The sequence below is a fragment of the Marmota marmota genome, unplaced genomic scaffold (assembly GCF_001458135.2).
Source record: "Marmota marmota marmota unplaced genomic scaffold, marMar, whole genome shotgun sequence".
Classification (NCBI taxonomy): domain Eukaryota; kingdom Metazoa; phylum Chordata; class Mammalia; order Rodentia; family Sciuridae; genus Marmota; species Marmota marmota.
The window spans coordinates 7,280,989-7,301,612 of NW_026000138.1; the positions used below are offsets into that span (position 1 = coordinate 7,280,989).

Genomic DNA, 20,624 nt, shown 5'->3' on the forward strand with positions numbered 1-20,624 from the left:
GACAAGAACAGGGCTGCATTGACAACACTGTCCCCTCTACTCCCAGGCACCTTTCGCCCAGTTCCCAGGAGGCGGCTGTGGAATCTGTTTCCAAATATAGACTCTGGTGGCCCCGCTCCTGCCGACAGCCTCTTGGCCTCCAGAGCCGCGGGGCAGCCCAGAGGCCCCGGCCACCAGGACTCTGCGTGGAGCTGCTGGAGGAAATAATAAGCACCAAGGGGCTAATGAACCTGGAGGGGAGCTGAGCGCCAGGTTAGGGGCCCATTGCACATGTGGGGTGGTAGGTGCACCTCTGGGACAACGCCCTCTGCACACACACCCAGTGCCTGCTGCCAAGACACAGACCCACGCAAACTCACCCCCCGGGGCCCTTATGCCGGGAGCTCACCAGGACTTTCACAAAAGGAGGTTCACAGGAAAAAGTCATGGAGATACATATGGAAATGCCCCCTCTCGAGGAAGCAGGCGCCCCACAACACACACCAGCACAAGGGACAGGGGCACATCAAGACCCTCCCCAATGACTCACAGTCATAGGCAGAGAAGCATGTCAGACTCAGCAGCATGAAAGGCCTACAGGAGGGACCCCTCTCAGGGGGTGCCTGGAACCTGGGGCCAGGCTGCAGGTAGAGCCCGGGAAGGGCAGGAGTGAGGCAGGGTGGGCCTTGCTCCCAGGGTGCTGGCTCCTGTGTCCTGGGCGTTCAAAGGACTCAGAGCCAGGGGCCAGGTATATTGGGCCTGGGGGGAGGGGGCTGTTGGTGGTGAGGAGCTGGGCAGTGAGAGAAACCCGGAGACACCCCCTAAACACTGAGCCTGGCATCTGCCTTCTGGCCTGGAGAGTGGCTTTGGATTTGGGGGATGCGGCAGCCCCAGAGAAACAACTGTCCCTGGAAGAAGAACTCCCAGGTCAGGAAGGGACACGAATGGAGGAAACCGAAGGAGGATGAGACACAGAGAGCCAGGGCACCTCTGCATCTCCCTCTGAGGTGCTGCTCCCGGATTGGACTCAGAGCCCCCCGTCTTCTAAAGAAGGTCTTCCAAGCCTGGCTTAGCAGCTCTGCGGCCAGAGCAGCCTCTGCCCAGGACCAACCTCAGCAGGAAGAAGGTGCAAAACCGGGAAATCAAGGGCGTGGCTAGGGAGGCTCTAGAACTGGCTTGAGCAGTAATGGGTCCCTCTAGGGAGGCCTGGGGTTCTCCCGGGCCCCCGTACTGAGGCCTTGAGGCAGCTCAGCTCCAGAAAGCCAGCAGAGCACAGAGAGAAGGGCCAGCCAGGAGCAGCCTTTCCACCCCAAGGGCACCAGCCTGGCCAGGCGGCCCACCCCACGGAGCTCCACGCCTCCCAGGGCCATCCGAGCAGGCTGCAGCAGGCTAGAGCTCAGCTCCTGCGGGTGCTTAGGAAGCAGCTCGGGTTGCTTTCCAGACTCTGCATGAAGGCTCCAAAAAGAACCCCAGGAGAACATGAAAAGCTGGTGCATTTCCAGTAGGGGCTGTGCGACCTTGGGCAAGTCTTCCTCCCTTAGCCTAATTATTTACTTTAAAAAAAAAAAATGAAGTCAAGTACATTTTCTCCTCTCTGCTCTCCATCTCAGCCACCCATCCTGTCTCCCTCCCTCCTTCCTGGGGACACTGTGTACTGGCTTAGAGGCTGGGATGAATATAGGCCAGGACTTGGGGACAGAATGCCAAGGTTTGGAAAGGAGAACGTCTTCCATTTTTAAAATCTCATCCTGCTAAATGGCCACCAGCCTGGGCTCTCACCCACCAGCCCTCTTCTGGGTTCTTCTGCTGCCTCAATGGCCATGGAGTGAAGTGGTGCAGACCGAAGGGATCAGAACCTTTCACCCAGGACACAAGGAGCAACTGTCTTCCGCTTTGGACCAAAGAGAAAAAAAGTGTCCTTTGCCCTGGCTCAACCCACAGACCTCTCTCCCTGCTTCCTTCTCTGGCTAGTTGAGGAGCCCTGTCTTGTGGAGGTGCCCCAGCTCCAGAGTCGGATGGCCTGGGTTCAAATCCCACCAGACTAGGGGTGGCAAGAGCCCCAGAAGTCTCTCCAGTGAAGTTGGGGGGGGTGGAAGCCCCTCCTCACAGAGCTATTTAGAGGTAAATGACTGAGCAGCGAGGTCAGTGCTCCAACAGCTCTTGCTAGCCTGCTATAAACCTGAACTCCAACGGCCCCTCCAGGGCTAACAGATTCAGGAGCCTACAGAATCCCATGTCCTAAAACAAAGCAGGATTCTTCTGGAAACATGAATGGGAAATGCTGGGGAAGAAAGAAGACTGGGGTCCTGGGTTAGGGACAAGGACCTGTGCAGGCTGCCTCCAGGATGGAACAGAGTGGGCTGGGGGCACTATCAAGCCAGCCGGGGGCTTGGGCGACATTAGATGTCTTTCCCAATCAGTTCTGAGAGGCAGGGGGCCACAGCAGAATGGAATGAGGCTGGGGGTACCCTGCAGAGGCGGTGCTCCCATTCCTTGGCAAAGGAGTTTGACGGCACCATGGCCTGGGTCCTGGGCCCTGGGTCCCTTCTCCCTTCTGCCCGGCTCTTCCTTTTCCTTAATCCCTGCCAAGTCGGGCCAGTCAGAGCTGGGCAGCACCCTGGTTCTCGCTGCCTCCGCAGGGGACACAGCAGGTTTGGTCTGTATTGTCTTCTGTCCCCTCACAAAAGAAAGCAAGCCACTTTCCCCTCCCTCCCTGGTAGATTCGAGAAGGAATGCAACCAAATATATTATTTTAATGTATTTCTATTACATCCACATGGAAAGTCTTCTCTCCAAAAGGAAAAGGAGTGGCATTTACTCTTTCCCTGAGATCCTGCAAACCGCGCTGACACCATTTCTAGTTAAATTACTCCAAGGAGCGTTAAGAGTGACTTGGGAGGATAAGGGGAGTCCACAGCAAGAGGGTGGTGGTGGTGCAAAGAGCCTCGCTGCGACTCCTGAAGCCCCAGGTCCCTGGCTGAGGGTCCCCGGCCTCGGTTCCCGCTAAGGTATCCCAGCTCATCACTCTTAACTCAAGGGCGGCTTTTGCTCAAGATCTGAACCTAAGGGGCGCTAAGCTTCGATTTTCTCCCCTGCTGAAAAAAGATGAGTTTAGCCGGTTTTGTGGCACCCACCGAAGCTGCAGCTCCGGAAAGGCAAGAGCAGCCAGCGGAAGCGCCCTCAGGCCCCAGGACGCGCTGCGAAGTGCGCGATTGTGCTCCGCAGTCCCATTGTTGTGACTCCGGGGTTGCCATGGTGACCAGGAAACCCAGTGCCCTTGCGGAAACAATCACCAGGAACTTGTCCACCGGGAACCTCGGTCACTTGCACCCCGCGGCGAGCCTGTGGGCTTCACCCCAGTGTTTCCCGGGTGGGACTTGGGAGAAATGAGGCCTCTCGGGTTCCCGCTTCCAGATCCTTCTATCCGGGATGCTCTCAAAGGCCAGAAACCCGGCACCAGGAAGCCAGAGAGGACCAGCTGGGGCGCTGGAGGCAGGGGCTGATGGGGAAGAAAAATTAGAGGTCTCGACCGATCAATTCCTTCGGTGACGGATCCTTCCACTTTGGGGTTTGGCCGCCCTCGTCACCCGCACCCCCACCCACCTCCCTTCACCTCCTCGAGGTCATTACTAGAGTTTTCACTCGCAGCTCCAGCCAGGGTGGCCGTCTCCACCTCTCTGGCGCGTCAGCGCCCCTCTGCCCCTCTGGCAGCGCCGCCAGAACCCTCCTGTTTGGCACATTTCTCTCAGAGAAAGAGCAACAAGGGCCACCAAGATGAGCCGTGCAGATTGGGCGGGCTAGGCCAGGGCCAACGAGGCAGTGTTTGGGGTTCTCTTGCCCGGAGTAGGCTCAAATCCTAAAACCTAATCAGACTTTTCGGGAATGTTCGAAATCAACGGGCCTGTGCCTTCGAATCACTGGGTGGAGTTGGGAGATATGAGGCTGAGCTTTCCTAAAGGGGTGATTATTCCATGATTGCTGTCTCCTTTGTTTTCTTTGTCCCCTATAAGTTGTGGACCTCTTCAGGACGACTCAGAGAGAGATCCATATCCCTTCACCCCTTAAATACAGTGTTTTATGAAAACTTGGGATCGAATTCTCTCCAGTGGGGACATTGTGCTCTTTGGGGCCAGGCTGGCTGGAAAGAGGCCCGTAGGTGGCCAGCATTGGAGCATCAAGCTTCGTCTCTGGTTTTGAATCCAGCCCTTTGAGCAAGCTTAACACGTGTGGATTTAATTTCCCTTTCTTGCTTGCTTTCTTTCTTCCCCCCCCTCCTCCCACCCTGTAAGGGAACAAGAAAAATAGTCTGCCGTGTCGACAGCGCGACACTGTTCCGTTTGCCAAAGAAAATTTGTCTTTCCAGAGCCCCAGAGATCAGTGGGCTCCCAAGTTTCCATCCCACCCTTCAGTTGAGGGAGAAGGTATCCAGACAGACCCCCGCCGGCACCCCAGAACACGATGTATTAGCCTCAGTCTCCATCTTACAAACTCAGAGCCTTGGAATTCAGTGTGTTTTCTCCTACACTTTTGGGGTTGCTCATGGTGAAGACAAGGTACCTCCACCCAGAGGACTTTTAGCGGGTTCTGGCTGCAGAGATGGTTGGGAGTTTTCGGGTTCATTGCAGCCTACAGATGTTCTGGATTCTCTCAGCTTAGATCCTAACTCTTCTCCCCTGGTGATCCCCCAAATTGAATGGGGCAAGAACAAGGGGATCCATCACTATCAAGCACCACTTACCGCTGCCTTCTTGGCTCTTGGGGAGCGTGAAAATCCCCAGCATTTGTGTTCTCTCAGCTGGGTCTCTACAATGAATTCCTGCTTCCATTTTTTATTTTGTTACACCTTAGCAGGGAGGAGAAACCCTCCCAACTTGGGGAGCAGGGAGGAATATTTCTTAAGCACACAAATATGGAGAGCGGCAACAATATTTCTTGGTGGCAATATTGGACGGTGATATTGCATGTTAATAACAGTCAGTGGTACTCTTCCCACCGATTTCAGGTCAAAACGGAGGAAAGTAAAAGCTGAATGAAATATTGGAAAGGAAGAGATTGTGGTCCTGGAAAAAACAGAATAGAGCCAGATTTCAGTAGGGGAGAGGGAAATGACCTTCGGAAGAAAGAGAATTTCCCATCCTCAGCCTGACCCTTTCCTTGCAAAATGAGTTGGTCAAAGTTGAGTTTTGTTCTCGTTTTTATTGTTATAATTTTCCCAGTCCCGTAAGTACTTCTTTCTACTTTAGAGACCCCTGTGAAGCCGAGACAGGGACACCATGGGGACAGAAAGGGAAGGGACTGTATGCTTAAGTGTATTTTCTTTGGGGAAGAAAAACAATGTGGTAGTTTTGAATGCAACTTTCTTAAAAATGGAGGGAAAAAATGGAAAAGATCTATAGCAATCGCTCCCTGTGTTTTTTTTTTCTTTAATTTAAAAATAGAATCATAGGCTTTCCTATCCATGCAGTATTAAAGTCAGGGCAGGACTTTTGCAAAAAGGAGGGCAGACAGCACACTTCTGAAAGGAAGATGGGGCAGGTCTGGGGAGGGCGGTGTGTTGCGGCGGGATGGAGAGAGAGTGCACTGCTCAAGTGGCCGGGGAAAGAACGGAGTCGAAAAATCTCCCTGAAGTCTTTCCTTGGCTCTCCCTGCGGTGGGGGCTCCAGGGCTGTGATGCTGGCATTGTAGAGAGAGAGACCTTTTCGTACTGATCCAGGTGTTTGTGTCCGAAATAAAAGGGAAGCTCGCTCCCCGCCGGAGGTGGCCTTCCCCTTCCCGGCCCTGCGGGGCCTAGGCCTTGGCTTCTGGGCCATCTCTGCCCAGACGTCGACTGGGAGCTCATCAGAATGGGGCTTGGGCTGAGGCTTTCGGGTCCCATTCTTGGGATCCGGGAGAAAACGTTACACACACCAGGCCTCGGATTGGGGTAAAGTTACTAATTTGGGAAACAAAAGCGAAGCTCCGCGAAGCCACTGCAGCCTGGCCGCGAGGAGGGACGCGGATCGGGCTCGCTGGAAGCAGCCAAGGTCTGCGGCCCGGTCGGCCCGGGCGCCCGCAGAAGCCACTGCCCACTCTCCCCGAGGGCCTGACCTTGGCCCGGGCCGCTGCTCTGCCAACTGCGTCCTCCACATTTCGCAGCCGCTGCAATCCCGGGTAGACCCGGCCTGCAGCCAGCTCATGCTTCCGAAAACCCTAGGGGTTGGGGGCGCGCAAAACCCAGGATCGAACCCCGAAGCTAAGGACGAGCCGAAATTCAGACGTCCGGCTCCCTCGGGGCCCCTGGGCGGGAACTTACCCTTGCGGAAGGCCTGGCGATCGCTGGCTCCGCCGGGCAGGCCTAAGCTCCTCGCTCGGCGCGTCTACGCGGTGCCTTTCGCAACCCAACGCAGAGGGTTTCCAAATGCGTGCAAAAGCTTGCGGACATCCACGCGTCTTAGCCATTAGGCCCATTGCTCACATTAGAAATAATTGTTATTACACAACAAAATAGGGTGTCTCGTCCCTCCGCGGGACCTGGCGCGATTATTTTTTCTCTGCAGAAATCACCCCTGTCCACCCCACCCCCACCCCACCACCCACTCGCACCCCGCCCCCGCCGGGCCACGCCGGGACAAATTGCATCCCCAGACCTGGTTAAAGGAGCTTTCGCAGAAGGGCCTTTCCCCGCTGCAAGACACATTGCGGGCGAACCCCTTTCTGCCTGGGAACTTCTCTGTCTGGTTCCCCCTTGGTGAGAGTCCAGTCCTGACTGCCAGGCAGGTCGGCAATCGGGCGCTCAGGTCTCGCGTACCAAACACGACCGGCTAGAGGGGCGCCTGGACATTCATTTGACAACTGCTCCTCCTCTGGAAAAAAAAAAATAACAAGTACGTTTTAAATACTAAGAATCCCTTGTCTCCTGCAAGGGTCCTCAGTTCTCCCCGAAACAACTCGATTTCTGTCCAGTGGGGGCCGAGGTGGACTCCCAGCCCACTTTGTTATCCCCTCCTCTCCCTCTCGCTGAGAAAATCGATCTTGGCTCTATTCGTGTCTTATGGTCACCACCCCCATTGCCCCGGAGAGCACGGGATTTGTTTATTTCTTTATTTATTCCCCGGGGCCGAGGCGTCCGGGACTGGTGGCCGCAAAGATCCAGGACTGAGAGACGAAGATGGAGAGAAATTAACCTCTGGCCGCTGCCCCCCAGTCAAGCGTGACAGTGCGCGGGCCGGTTGCGTGACTCATGACGTCTCTGAGTCCTATAGGTGCAGCGGCTGGTGAGATAGTCCGTATCGCCTGGTTGCCTCTTTATTTTATTGGGGTATGCCTGGTAATAAACAGTAATATTTAATTTGTCGGAGACCACAAACCAACTACGAGCTGGGAGGTGCCGTGTTCCTCTTGACAGACCCTAGAAGAAGGCCTGACCTTAAAAGATTTCTTTTTCGGGGTGCTTTCAAAGTTCTTCACCTGAGTCCCTGCCTCAGGGAGGCGTCCCTGCTGCCTTCTGGAAAGAAGAGGTGGGATTTTTGGAGGTGAGTGTGGACCTGGCGACTTGGGATGGGGGGATAGATTTCTCTCCTAATTTCCTCTGCTGGCGGATCTCTGCTTCCCACCCCAATTCTGCCTTGTTGGGTGCCCCCACCCAGCTCTGCTGCTGTTCCCGAGCAAGACAGGAAGGCACCCTCTTGCATTTTGCCTACGGTGTGTCACCTGGCAAGAATGGACCCCCTCCCCCCAACCGCCAGGTTTAAAAATCCGATTTTGCCCAGTGGCAGGCAGCAAGCATATAGCTAAGCTCCAGGAATGAAGTGAATCTGGCTGGGCTATTACTTGGGGGAGTCCAGATTTTTTCCCTCTTGGGAAGGGCCTACAGATTATTTATGGGAATTAATTTCATCCGCAAATCTCTACGAATTTAAAGGGATTGGAGAGATCTTTCTGGATTTCCCCTTCCTTCCAGCAGAGACGTGGAAATTCAGGCTCATTCTGATAGCATCGCTGGTGTCCACCCTTGGCCCGAGGTTGCCTCCTTAGCCTCTGAGCTGACATTCTGGGAGAGCGGAGGTGTTTGCACAAATAAACAAATTGCCTTAGCCAAGGTCTATTTGAAAACAAACCCGGAAGGTGGAGAATTGCTTTACTCCCAAGCTGCCCCACATCTAGGGTTGGACAGTCCACTTTGGAATTTTGCAGTGGTGACCTGACCTGGGAAATTGGCAGAGCAGTCACAGAGGGCCACACCACTGGTCTCTGGGTCATTTCTGCTCCCTACATCCTTCCCTCCAGATCTCGATTTTCTGGACCTGAGTCCCTAATTAGAGTCCCAAACAAGAACAGGGGCACACTATGGGAAAACAGAGGAACTCCTGACATTTCTTCCAAGCACCCAGACTTGGTGCCCCAGTCTGGGTCGGCTCACACGGAGACCTCTTGTGTTTATGCTTCTATTGGCCTCTTCAACTGAACCTCAAAATACTGCATTTCAGAGAGGGACAGGGAGAGGAGAGCACGAAGATGCAGACCCAGACAGTTTCCAATGATGGCTTGATTATGTTAATAAAACCGGGCACTGCCTTGTGTACATGTCCAGCCAGGACAGCCTGCTGACCCTGGCAGAAGGGCGGGGGGGATGGAGGCTGGGGACTGATGGCGATTTCTTGGCATCTGTGATCTTGGCCCCCATCCCAGTGCACCTTCACTCTGCCTCACCCACAGTCATTTAGAGTGGGGGTGAGAAGTTGGGGGTGGAGGAGAGATGTCAGGGCAGCCACCCTGGCTCTGTCCAGCTAGGTGGGGGTCACACAGTTTTCCCTCTGAGGCCAACTCTGGAGACAGGATGCGGGCTTCAGAGGCCCGTTCCATGGTGTGTGTGTGTGTGTGTGTGTGTGTGTGTGTGCATGCGCGTACACTCCTGGTGTGTTCAGACTCAGTCCTGTGCAAGGCCAGTCGCTGAAATTACTGTACTTCCCCGATAGAAGCGGGGCTGGGTTTACCAGGATTTGTGAAGGCTTTTTTCTTTTCTTTCTTTTCTTGTGCAGCCACTGCTGGTCTAGAGCAACCGAGATGGATGAAGTTTGGGGAGGGGGCAAAGAGGAGGGGACCATTGCCAGGTCTGAGGTTGAGAGTCCTGTTGTGATTTGAATGTTCGGGAAATCTAGTGGAAAAGTGGAAAAGGTGGTGGAGGAGGGTGGAGGGTGGGGGGAGAGGGAGAGAGAGAGAGGGGGGGGGCAGGCAGTGTTTGGTGGGAGCTAGTTGGATAGGCAATTTCAGTACTTTGTAAGCATCAAGGCAATTCAACGTCACTGAACTCAGCAAAGTTGGCTTGTATTTCTGAAAGAGAGAGAGAGAGAGAGAGAGAGAGAGAGAGAGAGAGAGAGAGAGACTGACTCTGACTCTTACCTCAAATTCCGGAACTTTAACCCTGAAAGCGGTGCTCAGAGAAGGACTTGGACAATTCCCCGCGGCTTTCTCTTGTCTCCCAACTTTCCCTCCCTGGGGGTGCAAGGGAGGATTCCGCGATGAGGTTCTAAGGTTGCTGGCACTCCCAGAGCTGCTGTTTTGTATTTTTCGGAGCCCTTGTGGCGCCTGACAAGTCGGAGCCCTTTAGGAGAGCAATCGCACACCGAGGAGGTGTGTGTTGGAGGTGGGCAGGCGCCGCCGAGACTCCAGCGGTGGGTGCTCCTTTGTAGGCAGCAGTAGGCGCTAGGCTGGGCAAGCAGTCCCCAGCGTAAACCTCGGAGTCACCATGCCTGCACCCCCACCTCGCCGCCGGCTTGCCTGCTAGGAGCCAGGAGGGAATGTGGTGAACGCACCGGCTCCTCCGAGCGAGGTAATGGTGCCCGCAGATGGCCCGGGAGACTCGGGAGGGAGCCTGCTGGCGCGGAGTCCGCTTGCAGAGGCGCGAATGGCGGACTGCAGCCTTCCCTGCGTCTTGCAGCGCCCGGCTCGCAGAGGGTTTGCGTGGCCGGAGATGCCGGGCGAGTGCAGCCCGGGAGGCGGCCGCGGCTCGGGGAGAGGCGTTGAGGCTTGCAGGACGCGCGGCCTGGTTCTGTCAAACCGCATCTTGTTCGTCTCCGCCAGCCCCGAGCTCCCCCGGACCCTGGCAAGGGCGCGCGGTGGAATTCTCTCCGGGATCCGCAGTGAATGGGAGCGTGGGGGTGGGGGGCGCCGGCCCTGCGTTCTTTTGTTGTAAGCAGGCTGCCGGAGCTCCTAGAACTGCCTCCCCCAAATCCCCAAGGCCGAGGGGAAGGAAGCTGCTTGGAGGTTTGGCCGCAGAAGCTGTCCTTCTCGGTCCCGTGTTTAGGTCTGAGCCATTACAGACCAGGGAAATTCAACCGCTTGCCTAAGCATATGCTGCGGGGACTGTCGTTTGCACCCCTTTCCCAAAATCTTGCCGTGCTTCGAGGCAGGGTGGTGGTGACGGTGGTGGGAATCCCTCCTTGGAAATGTGGAGGAGATTGGAAGCAGACAGACCCATCCCGGCTCCAACGGCCTTGTGGCAGCGATTTTGCGGGTTCCATCCTCTTACTCCTGCGACCCCGGGCCGCTCTCCCCACCGCGGCAGAACGCGAGACCCATTCAACGCCTGGAGCCCAGGATTTATGCGGGACCGATTTTGTCCCCTCCAACCCCGAACCAGTCCTGCCTGCCGTTTCAGCGAGCCAGGCCAGGCTGCAGCTTGGAGACGCTCCCCTCGGCCTGGACGCTTGAAAAAATACCCAGCGCGGAGAGCCGAGCAAGCCGGGAGAACACGCACCCGCGGCCGGCCGCGAAGGAGCGCTGGCGGCCGGCACCGGGTGCTTCTCTCTCTCCGACCTGCAGAGCCGCCGCTTTCCTTCGGGAGCCTTCCGTATGGCTACGTTTTAGTTTTTAAAATAAGTCTTGCTTAGGGTTGGAGCTAAGGGATGACTTTTTTCCTTTTCTTAGAGGACTTTTCATCTTAGGGCCTGTAGCTGATAAAGATGTACACGAATTCTCTTTTGAACCTGGTCTCTCAGTTTGGACATCCTTCCTCGGTTTGGGGGTTTTGCTAGAGGCGGGTTATTGCAAGTATTCTGCCTGCTGCAGATAACTATCCCTCTCTTGAGGTTTAATAAAAATAAATTCCGATGGCCTCCTGCAGTTTGACAAAGAAAAGAAATTCTCAAAAGGAGACTGAGTTTTTGTTTTGTTTTGTATTTGGTTGGTACCCAATGGCTTCCAAAAATACCGACCCTTATCTTTATTGGCTCTTTCAGGAGTTCAGACAAATTTGACGGGCAGCTCGCTTATCGTGGAGAGCCTGCGCAGGGGAGATGGGGGCCTCTCCTCCTCCGGGTCTGACTCGGGTCTTTCGCAAGAGATTGTGCGTGGTCAGAAAGTAATAGTAATAATAATAATAGGACTTTCTGCCGTTTCCTTCAGCTGGGAACCGAGGGGCTGGTAGCTGGAAACGGGGTCAAACTGCTCCCTCCTGTCGCTGAAGCTGTACTCTCCATTCTCCAACTCTCTCTCTCAGAGCAGAACCTCGCACGGGCACAGGGCCCTGGGTGCACCATGGCCGACGCAGACGAGGGCTTTGGCCTGGCGCACACGCCTCTGGAGCCTGACTCCAAAGACCTGTCCTGCGATTCAAAACCAGAGACTACACTAGGGGTTCCCAGCAAGTCCCCGTCGTCTCCGCAGGCCGCCTTCACCCAGCAGGTAAGCAGACCCTGCACCTGAAGGCCCTTTGCAGACACCAAAGCCGACTGGAGTCCCACTGGTTTGCTGGATTCCTTCTGCCGGCGCAGGGGAGGGGTGCGGAGCCTAAGGCTTATTATGGTCCATTTTCCTTGTTATTCCCACTGAGTTCCACCGCTGTCTGCCCTGTCTTCCCAAATACCAGTGTATTCCAATGCATTTTATTATGAAATTATCTTTATGGCCTGAGGATTTTTGAAAGCTAGTTAAATTGTTAGAGAAATCTCAATTATCCAGCTTTTTGAGGTCAGCAAACAATAGCCCAGAGAATTCCTGGCCTGCTGCATTAGGTGTAGAATTGGCCCTGAGCGCCTTATTAAGAGCCGGGTCAGCGGCTGCTTCAGGCCGGCATGAGCGATGGCTTGACCCTTCTTTAGATCTCCCGTAGCCTTCCCCGCTGCCTAGACCAGCGCATCGCACCATTTGTCTTGCGGTCGGGGCCTGGCGGGCTAGCGCGCCCTCGCAGGCCGAGAGGAGCGCAGGAGGCTGGCCCGAGAGGGCACAGGAAGTCTCGGGCTCGCCTGGCTTGAAGCTGGGCCCCAGCAGAGGGAGGAGCCCTGCCTTGTGCTCCGCGCCCTAACCCCCGGCTCACTGGGTGCACCAGGCGGCCACAAGACCAATGACGGTTTTAAAATGGATGTCACAGACCCGCAAAGCGGTTGACTTGACCAGAAGAGATTCGTACACATAGCTTCAGCCTTCCTTAAATTTCGATGTCCTTCCAGACTTTCTCTTTTGTCTTCCTATTTCAGGAAAACAGGCGTAATATTTACACAGCCTGCAAGCACAGTTAGGGAAACTTATAGACTCATCATCATCCTTAGTATTTTGGTACTGGGGATTGAACCCAGGGCCTTACATAGGCTTTTAAATTAATTTATTATTATTTTTACACTTTGGGACAGGGTCTTGCTAAATCTTGCTAAATCGCCCAGGTTGGCCTGGAACTCACCACCCTGAGTTGCTGGGATGATGGAAGTACACCCAGGGCTCGGGCTCAGAATTTTTTCTTTTCTGGAAAAGCAAATCCACTTTTTAGACAATTACCCATGTTTCTAAAGAAAGACTTCATATCTATTTTTTTTTTGCATTGATTTTGCAAAATGACTTTTCGTCGAAAGTGAAAACATTGGTTTCGGCTGTTCCCCATATTCCAAATTGCTAAAAGTGAACAGAGGGCCCGGGAAGGTTATTAAGATAGAATTTGTGTTCTCGACTGTAGCAACATATCATATAATCATAATAAATTTTTTATATTTTAAATTGCTTGTATGTTCTACCATGATGGAGGACAAACATTTATAGGCACATGAGTTGCATATTCATAAGTTTTGCGAGTGGACATATGGATGTCTACAAAGAATGTCCTTGGTGTTTTGTTTTTTTCTAGATTGAGGCCCCCTGTTTCCCAGCTGGAAGTGAATTGAAATTGGCCCGTGGGTCCTCCCCACAGTCCTGGAGACCCCTAATATTGGTGATGACTCTCAAACTTTGTGTTGAGGACATTAGGGGGGCTGTATGACACTGGAGAATCAAGTAATCGTTGGTTGTCCCCTCACAGCTGAGCCGGCACCGGGATTCCTGGGCGGAGGCTCTAGGGTGCTCCAGAGCCCAGACAACTCTGCAGCTGACTGAGGCACTTTTCACCCTCTGAGTCCACAGGCACCAAGGCGGTGGGAGAAGCCGTCTTGCAGTTTGGGAAGAAATGTCCACTGCCACCCAAGCTTCTCACTTGCCATCTTTCTCTCGTGCCTGCAGGGCATGGAAGGAATCAAGGTGTTTCTCCATGAAAGAGAACTGTGGCTGAAATTTCACGAAGTGGGCACAGAAATGATCATAACGAAGGCTGGAAGGTGAGTTGGCTGAGGATCTGGAGGAAGCACAGGGGCGCAGAGGGAGGGAAGAAGAAGAAAAAATGTGGCCGGGGAGCAGGAGAGAATGGAGAGGGAGAGAGGAGCGGGGTCTAGAGAAAGAATTAGCTGGGGGCTGGGGGATAAAATATTTGACTCAATTCTGGTTAAAGAGGCACATTGAGAATCCTTCCATTGGCCCTCAGAAGGATGGGGATACACCCCAAACCCTCAACTCTGGAAGCTGGGTGTTTCTTCCAGCTCATATTTAGGAAGAATAAAAAGCATGGAAGCCATGCTTCTGGACGGATTTGTAGTGAAAGAAAGAAGAGGAAGAATGGAGCGAAGAGAGAAAGGGAAAACAGAGCAGGGCTTTGGGTTTCCTAGGTTTCTCGGACTGGATCCCTCGCCCCCACCCGCATCCCCACCCTCCCTGACCTTGGAGTGGTTCCAGCGTCCACCCGATGGCCAAACTCTGAATTGTTGGATGTCTTCGCTACCTCTTCCATTGTTTATAGAACACAGGCGAAGCCTTTGAAACTGAACCGGGGCTCGGTGGAGCTCTATACGCAGACACCGATAAACACGGCCTCTTGGCCAAGACTGGCCCCAGAGTTCCCCTTCAAAGCTCGCGGAGTTGGAGCTGGAAAAGCCAGACTCATGGGGGAGGGGACGGCAGAGTCGTGCCGCTAGCTCTGTGCCTCCCTGTGTGAGAGGGCTCCTGCCCAGGCCTGAGGACATCCCCGCCACCAGCATCCCCGGGCTGGATGGGTCCTCCATGCGGGGAAGGGCGGAAGGCCTCGGGTCTGTGCAGAGCGCGCGCGTGGAGCGAGGGAGGCCGGCAGGCCCACGCCGCCGGGGTGTGCGAAGGCGGAGGGTGCAGCCGATTCTGCAGACGCCGCGGTTCCCCTGCTCCAAGCCTCCCACAATAAACTGACAACCGTGACATTTATTATTATTTGAAATTAAACAATGTGGGCTCCTCCGCTCGGCCCAAGGCCGGAGTGAACTGGGAGGCGCGCGATCTGTTTATACCAAGGCACTGAGGTCCTCTTCCCAGTCCGCCGGGGAAGGAAAGCCCGGGCTGGGATCCTTTCCCCCCTTGCCGGAGCCGAGGATGTAACTATAAAAGGCCTGCGAAGTCTCCTGCGCCTCCGCCTCCAGCCAGGCGCGCTGCTCGGCCAGATAAACACCGAGGCTTAGGGAGAGGCCTCGGCTCACCCTGCCCGCCAGCGCGGAGCCAGCCCAGGACCAGCATCTGGTCCTTTCGCCCCAGTTCAGCCGGGAGGAGCCTTGCTTCCCGGGGCTTACAACTCACGAGGCGGGATGGGAGCGTGGAGTGCGCCCCGCGCCCAGAAGTAGCCGGCACCAGGCTGCTGCGCGCATCGGCTTTCCGCCCACCGACCCCAGGTCAGGCCCCAGCTCTTGCTGCAACCAAATCTGGATAGACTTGGAATTTCTTTGCCGAGGGCCAAGGAACCTAGACTGCCCCAGGCGCCTTGGGGAAGTGTGGCGTTTAAGAATGAACTCCCGCTGGAGACCCCGTGGGGGTCACCCACCGAGTTAAACTGGGAACCGCCGCTAATCCCCGCCCCTGAGGGCGGACAACAAAAGCCAGGACCCGGGGCAGATGCACACCCACGGGCTCCGTGTCCCTAGGGCGCACACCTCGGTGTCTACTGACACTGCAGTCATGCACCTGGGCAGATAGAAGGGGGCTAGGTTTGACCCCAGTCCTGGAGTCCTTTCCTCCAGAGTAGGTGGCTGGCTCTGAGAGGAGCATTTAGTTGGATTTGAAAGGGTTCCCTTTCAAGCCTTCTTTAAAACCATTTCTCTCTAAGCAGCCTCTGGTTGCTATTTCTCCCAGGTCCCCACAGGTACCCAGGTGCCTCCTCCTTTCCCATCCCTTTGCTTTCCTCCTCCCCACACCAGAACTTCAAGGGAAACCCGGGATGGATCTCAGGGAGAGTGGAGTGGAGCCAGTTTTTCCTCCGTTTTACTTGTTTCAAGGAATTGCATTTTCCATTAAAATCTGCAGACATGCTTCTCAAATATTGACATCAATTCCCTCTTCCCACCTCCCCCTCTCTCTCCTAGGCGGATGTTTCCCAGTTATAAAGTCAAGGTGACTGGGCTTAATCCCAAAACGAAGTATATCCTCCTCATGGACATTGTTCCTGCGGATGACCACAGATATAAGTTTGCAGATAATAAATGGTAGGCACCAGACAGGAGGAGGGCAGGGAGGGAATTGGAATCCCCCACCTTGAACGAGTAAACATTTTTTTAGCTCCCACTGTGTGCTCCGAGGCTTGCACATGACTATTCTATTGCAGCCGGCTGACCACCCCCACCCCCCACCCACAGCCATTAGTTCCCATTTGATAGACCAGAAAACTGAGGCTCAGAGGAAATGGGGCCCTCTATTGCTGCACACATGAGCTCCGGATTTTTTTAAAAAGAGTATTGTTACCAAGCCCTGGATGTATTTCTGGGGGGCATAAAACCATTTACAGTTGTTTTTTATGAGTTACCTGCTTTGAACATGGCTTTTTTATGAAATTACAAAATCGGCCCATGGCATTTTAGTTTAAAAAGGCAAGAGAGGAGAGGCCCATTCCTTGGATCGATTGCTCCCTGGCTGCCAGGAGTGCAGGGGCTTGAAGAGGAGGAGGCCCTCTTTGAAAGCACTTAAGGAGTTTTCAAGATTTCTTTTGCACATTCAGGCTTCCAGAACCGGCCTGGTTGTGTGCCGTGAGACACCACAGGGTCCCAGGCACGCCTGGCGCTAGGGGAACTTTGAGGTGGAAGAAGAAAGAGTCGGGCCAGGGGATTGGCCTGGATGCTGGCGCCAGGCACTCAGGGGCACCTGGGAGCCTAAAGGAGATGGGAGGGTCAGGATGATCCAAGATGTCCCCGGCCAGTGCTTGGCAGCCCTTGCCTGGTGCAGTACCTCTGCTACTGCAGCCCCCAGGTCACGCCTCTCCTTGGTTTAGGTCTGTGACCGGCAAAGCAGAGCCTGCCATGCCGGGCCGCCTCTATGTGCACCCTGACTCGCCAGCCACAGGGGCGCATTGGATGAGACAGCTCGTCTCGTTCCAGAAACTCAAGCTCACCAACAACCACCTGGACCCCTTTGGGCACGTAAGTACCCCGGCCCTCTCCGTCCTCGGCCTCAACGCTCGCTCTTCTCAGCTTCACGTGTCCATGATTCTCCATTTCTTTCCTCCATTTTCCCCCCTCCCAGGTCCCTTTTTGATCTGGCTTTTGGTCTTTCATTTTCTTCTTTTTCCTCCCTCTCTCGTCTCCTCTCTTTCCTTCTCCTGTAGTTCTCACCTCCTCATTCAGATTTCCCTTTGCTTTCTTTTCCTCATTACCACTTCCTCCTCTGTCTCCACCACCCTCCTGCTCAGAGGGCCCACCCTCAGCTGTCCTTCCTGTGGAACGGTCCTGGGTCTGTATTTCCCTGTTGGCTGGAGCCAGGGCTCCCGGTTCTCCTGGCCTGGGGCTGCATCTGTGCCGCCAATCCCCGACCTTCTGCCTTTACTGAGGGTCCAGAGTCTTGGGGGCTGCTCATTCCAGGCCTGGACAATGGGGCCTGCAGGGTCAGCCTGTGCCTTAGGTGCAGTGAGAGATGGGGGCCTTCAGTTATGCAAACAACATGGACACTGGGGCCCAGCAGGGACCCAGTACAGGAGAGGCCTCATAGGGGAGCGTATATTTTCCCTGTTCTTTCCAAGTTCTGCCTCATTTTTTAAATGTCCTGGGTGAGAGGGAGGTGGTCTGCCCCTTCTCTACAGGTGGCCAGTGAAGCCACCAGAGGAGTCTAGGTTGGTCCCAAGAGGGGGACCTGGTGAATTCCCTGACAGCATATGCTGGATATTGAGTGTGCAGCCGCCCCCCTCCCACCTCCTGCCCAGACAGCAGGTAGCTTTTAGGGGATTCTCAGCAGGGTGTCACCCCCTCTTCCTCAAAAGAAAACAAAGAACAAAACACTGATTCTTTTTTTTTGGGGGGGATGTCCCTAAATCTCTTTGTATTATTTCTAATGATAGAAATAATTAGAACAGTCTAGGAATTCAGTGAGGAGGTCCCTGTTGACAATTTCATAATGGGCTCCTTCACCCTGGGGCATTGATCCTCACTGTAGCCTAGAGAGGAAGACAAAAGGCACCGGGAGCGGAGGTGACTTGTCTAAGGTCACACAGCTTGCATTTGGGATCAGGGATTTGAGGGTAGCTCTAACTCCATAGAGACTCTTTGTCCCACCAGGTTGTCTCTCCAGAGTACAGCAACCGAGGGACACTTGGTCACCAGATTAGGGAAAGGAGGGGGTGGGGTGGGAATGGATTTGGCCATGAGGGAGCACAGTAGTGAAAGTTCAGATGAGGAATCTCCTCCTGCCAGGTCTTAGGACTCAGCACAAGCCCACCAGGATCTGGGGTGGGAAGAGGCTAAACTGCTGGCCACAGAGGAGAAAGTCCCCTGCCCTTTCTGTGTCCCCGGGAGGGCTCCAAGGGGTGCAGAAAGCATCCAGCCAAACAGCAGAGCCTCCTTTCTGTTGAGCCTTGCTTGAAATCATCTCCGTCTTTCCTGGGTGGGGAGATGGCCCAGGATAAGGAGTCGCTCCACTGATTCCAAACAGACATTTTATATTTCAAGGGATTCTGAGGAAGGGGGGACCATTTTGTAAAGGTCCCATGTGCATCTCCTGGCTGGGTAGTCAGGGGGCTTGGTAGGGGGAGGGGATGGAGTCGTGCTGGGAAGTGAGGGCTCCCCCAGCCCCAGGCCACTTCCTAGCTTTCCCCTCTGATTTTCTGCTGTGCCTTTGGGGTCGCTCTGGGGTGGACATCTGGGGAAGGTGCACAGCCCTGCCACCAAATTTGGGGGTTCAGGTCCCACTGAGCAGCCCAGGGGAAGCGAGAGAGGTGCTCTATCCCAAACTCTGGACTTTTAATCCAGAGCCTCCCTAATGAAATTAGGAGCCATTAGATCGCCCTGGCGTTGACGTTTCCACACTGTCCCCAGCCGTCAAGGCAATTTGGCTAAGCCGGGAGGATGGCCGCACAGGGCCGGGGGCTGTGGCTGCCCGCGGGGGCCGCTGCGTCTCTCTGTCGCCACGCTGCCCCGGTCGGCCGGCGTCGCTATCGGCCAGGGAGGCGGCCGGGCCCGGCGGCCGGAGATTAGAGCCCCGGCCGGGTCGCAGCGCAGGGCCGCGAGCGGCCGCCCCTCCCCCTCCGCGCTGCGGGGCCTCCCGGGTTTGTCCGAAAATCCTGCCCCAGGGTCATCGTTGCAAATAATCAAAGACATTGAGACAATCCCAGTCGCTCCAGATTGTGGTCCTGGGGGAAAAAAGCAGGCCAGATTTGGGGGCCTTTAGAGGCCAGCGATTCGCCCATCCAGTGGGCATGGACCAGGACAGTTTTGGTAAATATTAGTGTTAATGGTCCGGGAGCATCAAAATCCAGGCGTCATCAGGACAACAAACCCAGTTTTATTAGAAGCGATGCTCATCGCTTGTGAATAGTCCTGGCTCCAGCAAGAACGTGCATCCAGCGGAGGTCCTCCAAGCAGGGAGACCTTCTCCTGGAAGCACCCAACGATGGGGGAGGCGGGCAGGAGGGAGAGAGAAAAATCACATTACCCCCCCCCCCAAAGCAGATGCACCAGCTCCGAGCCTGGAGATGACGTTGGTTGTGAATGATGAGATAAAGTTGGAGAAGGGGAGCCTCCAGGGCAACCCGCCCAGCGCTTTGATGGGGTGGTTTGCCGGGTGCTTCCTGCCCATATCTGGCTCTCCTGAGAGGCCAGGCTGCACTTCCCACCCCTAAAAGTCTCTTTATTGACATTAGTTTGCCTGTTTCACAAAGGGCCAAGATTTGAGGTCCAAGTCTCAGGAAAAGTCTCATTTTCATTCCAGTTTTGCAAAAGCTTAGTGTCTTCCTTTACATGACTAGAGGGTTTGGCTGGCCTGGGGGTGGGTATTTGTTTGTTTCTTGACCCTGGTCATTCCAAAATTGCTGCCCAGCCTTCCCCAGACTCATTTGCTCCCCAAAGCAGACTCACTAGGCTCCCATTGGAGAGGTGGGAAGTGCCCTATGCAGAGAGTTAATTTATTAAGCAAACTTTATTAAGAATTCTGATTTACTGCTGTGTGTGCCTTGGGTAGATTACTGGAATATTACCTTGGCTTTTTTAGTTGGAAATTGTCATTTTTGAAATGTTTCTTTTTAATGAAATCATTGGCCCCTTTTCAAAACAGAAGGGAAAAAAAATGACTATTTTTCCGAGAGAGAGTCTATAGCTCGGAAGGCTAATGGGGGGGGAGGGAGCAGGGATTTATCTGGAAACAAAGGGAGTTTTGATTTTCTTACAATCTCATTCTCTTTATTATTTTTAGATTATTCTAAATTCCATGCACAAATACCAGCCCAGATTACACATCGTGAAAGCAGATGAAAATAATGGATTCGGTTCAAAAAATACAGCGTTCTGCACCCACGTCTTCCCGGAGACGGCATTTATTGCGGTGACTTCCTATCAGAATCACAAGGTGAGCCCCGCTCCCAGCAGGCAGCACCTGGGACTGTCTGCTGGCTTCGTGAATATGCTGTCTGGTCCTGGCTGCAACTTTGTGCTCTGAGGCAGGCTCTCTACCAGTGTGTGGTGTGCACCTGCACAACTTCTACCCCAAGATGCGGGGCAGGGCAGAACTGCAGCCTAAGGGTGGCGGTGGTTCCTACTGCTGGAGGCAGCTGTCATGCGCACACACACCTGTTTGACTGACTTGTCATGATTTAGATGGCCACTCACTCAAATGCCACCAGAAGGCATCATTTTAGCGTGGAGGGGGAAATGGCTGGCACTACCCTCCGTGGAAGAACCTCTTCTGTTAGAGTCAGTGTCCTCCCTTTAGAGGCAGTTCAAGTGAGGGTGGCCAGGTTGGACGGTGAGGGGGGCAGTCCCTGTGGGATGAGTGAGGGCAGGTCACTCATCTTACCTGGATGGATGTGGGGATGGCCGTAACCCTCCCCCTCCCATAGCCCCTGTCCTGGAAACCACAAAGTCTGTGGAGCCTGGCAAGAGAGGCCAGGG

General features: G+C 54.5%; 1 protein-coding gene across 6 annotated transcripts in view; it reads left to right on the forward strand.

Annotated features, from left to right (window-relative positions):
* Positions 1-20,624, forward strand: part of Tbx5 (T-box transcription factor 5) — an 85,950-nt gene that overhangs the window by 26,410 nt on the left and 38,916 nt on the right. The window contains exons 1-6 of one of the 6 annotated variants that reach the window (XM_015502396.2): positions 6,821-7,490; positions 11,456-11,640; positions 13,438-13,532; positions 15,627-15,746; positions 16,526-16,673; positions 19,930-20,082. In XM_015502396.2, coding sequence (XP_015357882.1) covers positions 11,494-11,640; positions 13,438-13,532; positions 15,627-15,746; positions 16,526-16,673; positions 19,930-20,082 — 663 coding nt within the window. In that variant the 5' untranslated portion in view covers positions 6,821-7,490; positions 11,456-11,493. Of the gene's footprint in view, positions 1-6,820; positions 7,491-9,165; positions 9,788-11,455; positions 11,641-13,437; positions 13,533-15,626; positions 15,747-16,525; positions 16,674-19,929; positions 20,083-20,624 lie in introns of those variants that run through there. The other 5 variants (XM_048785666.1, XM_048785665.1, XM_015502395.2 and 2 more) reach the window with 5 other exon arrangements.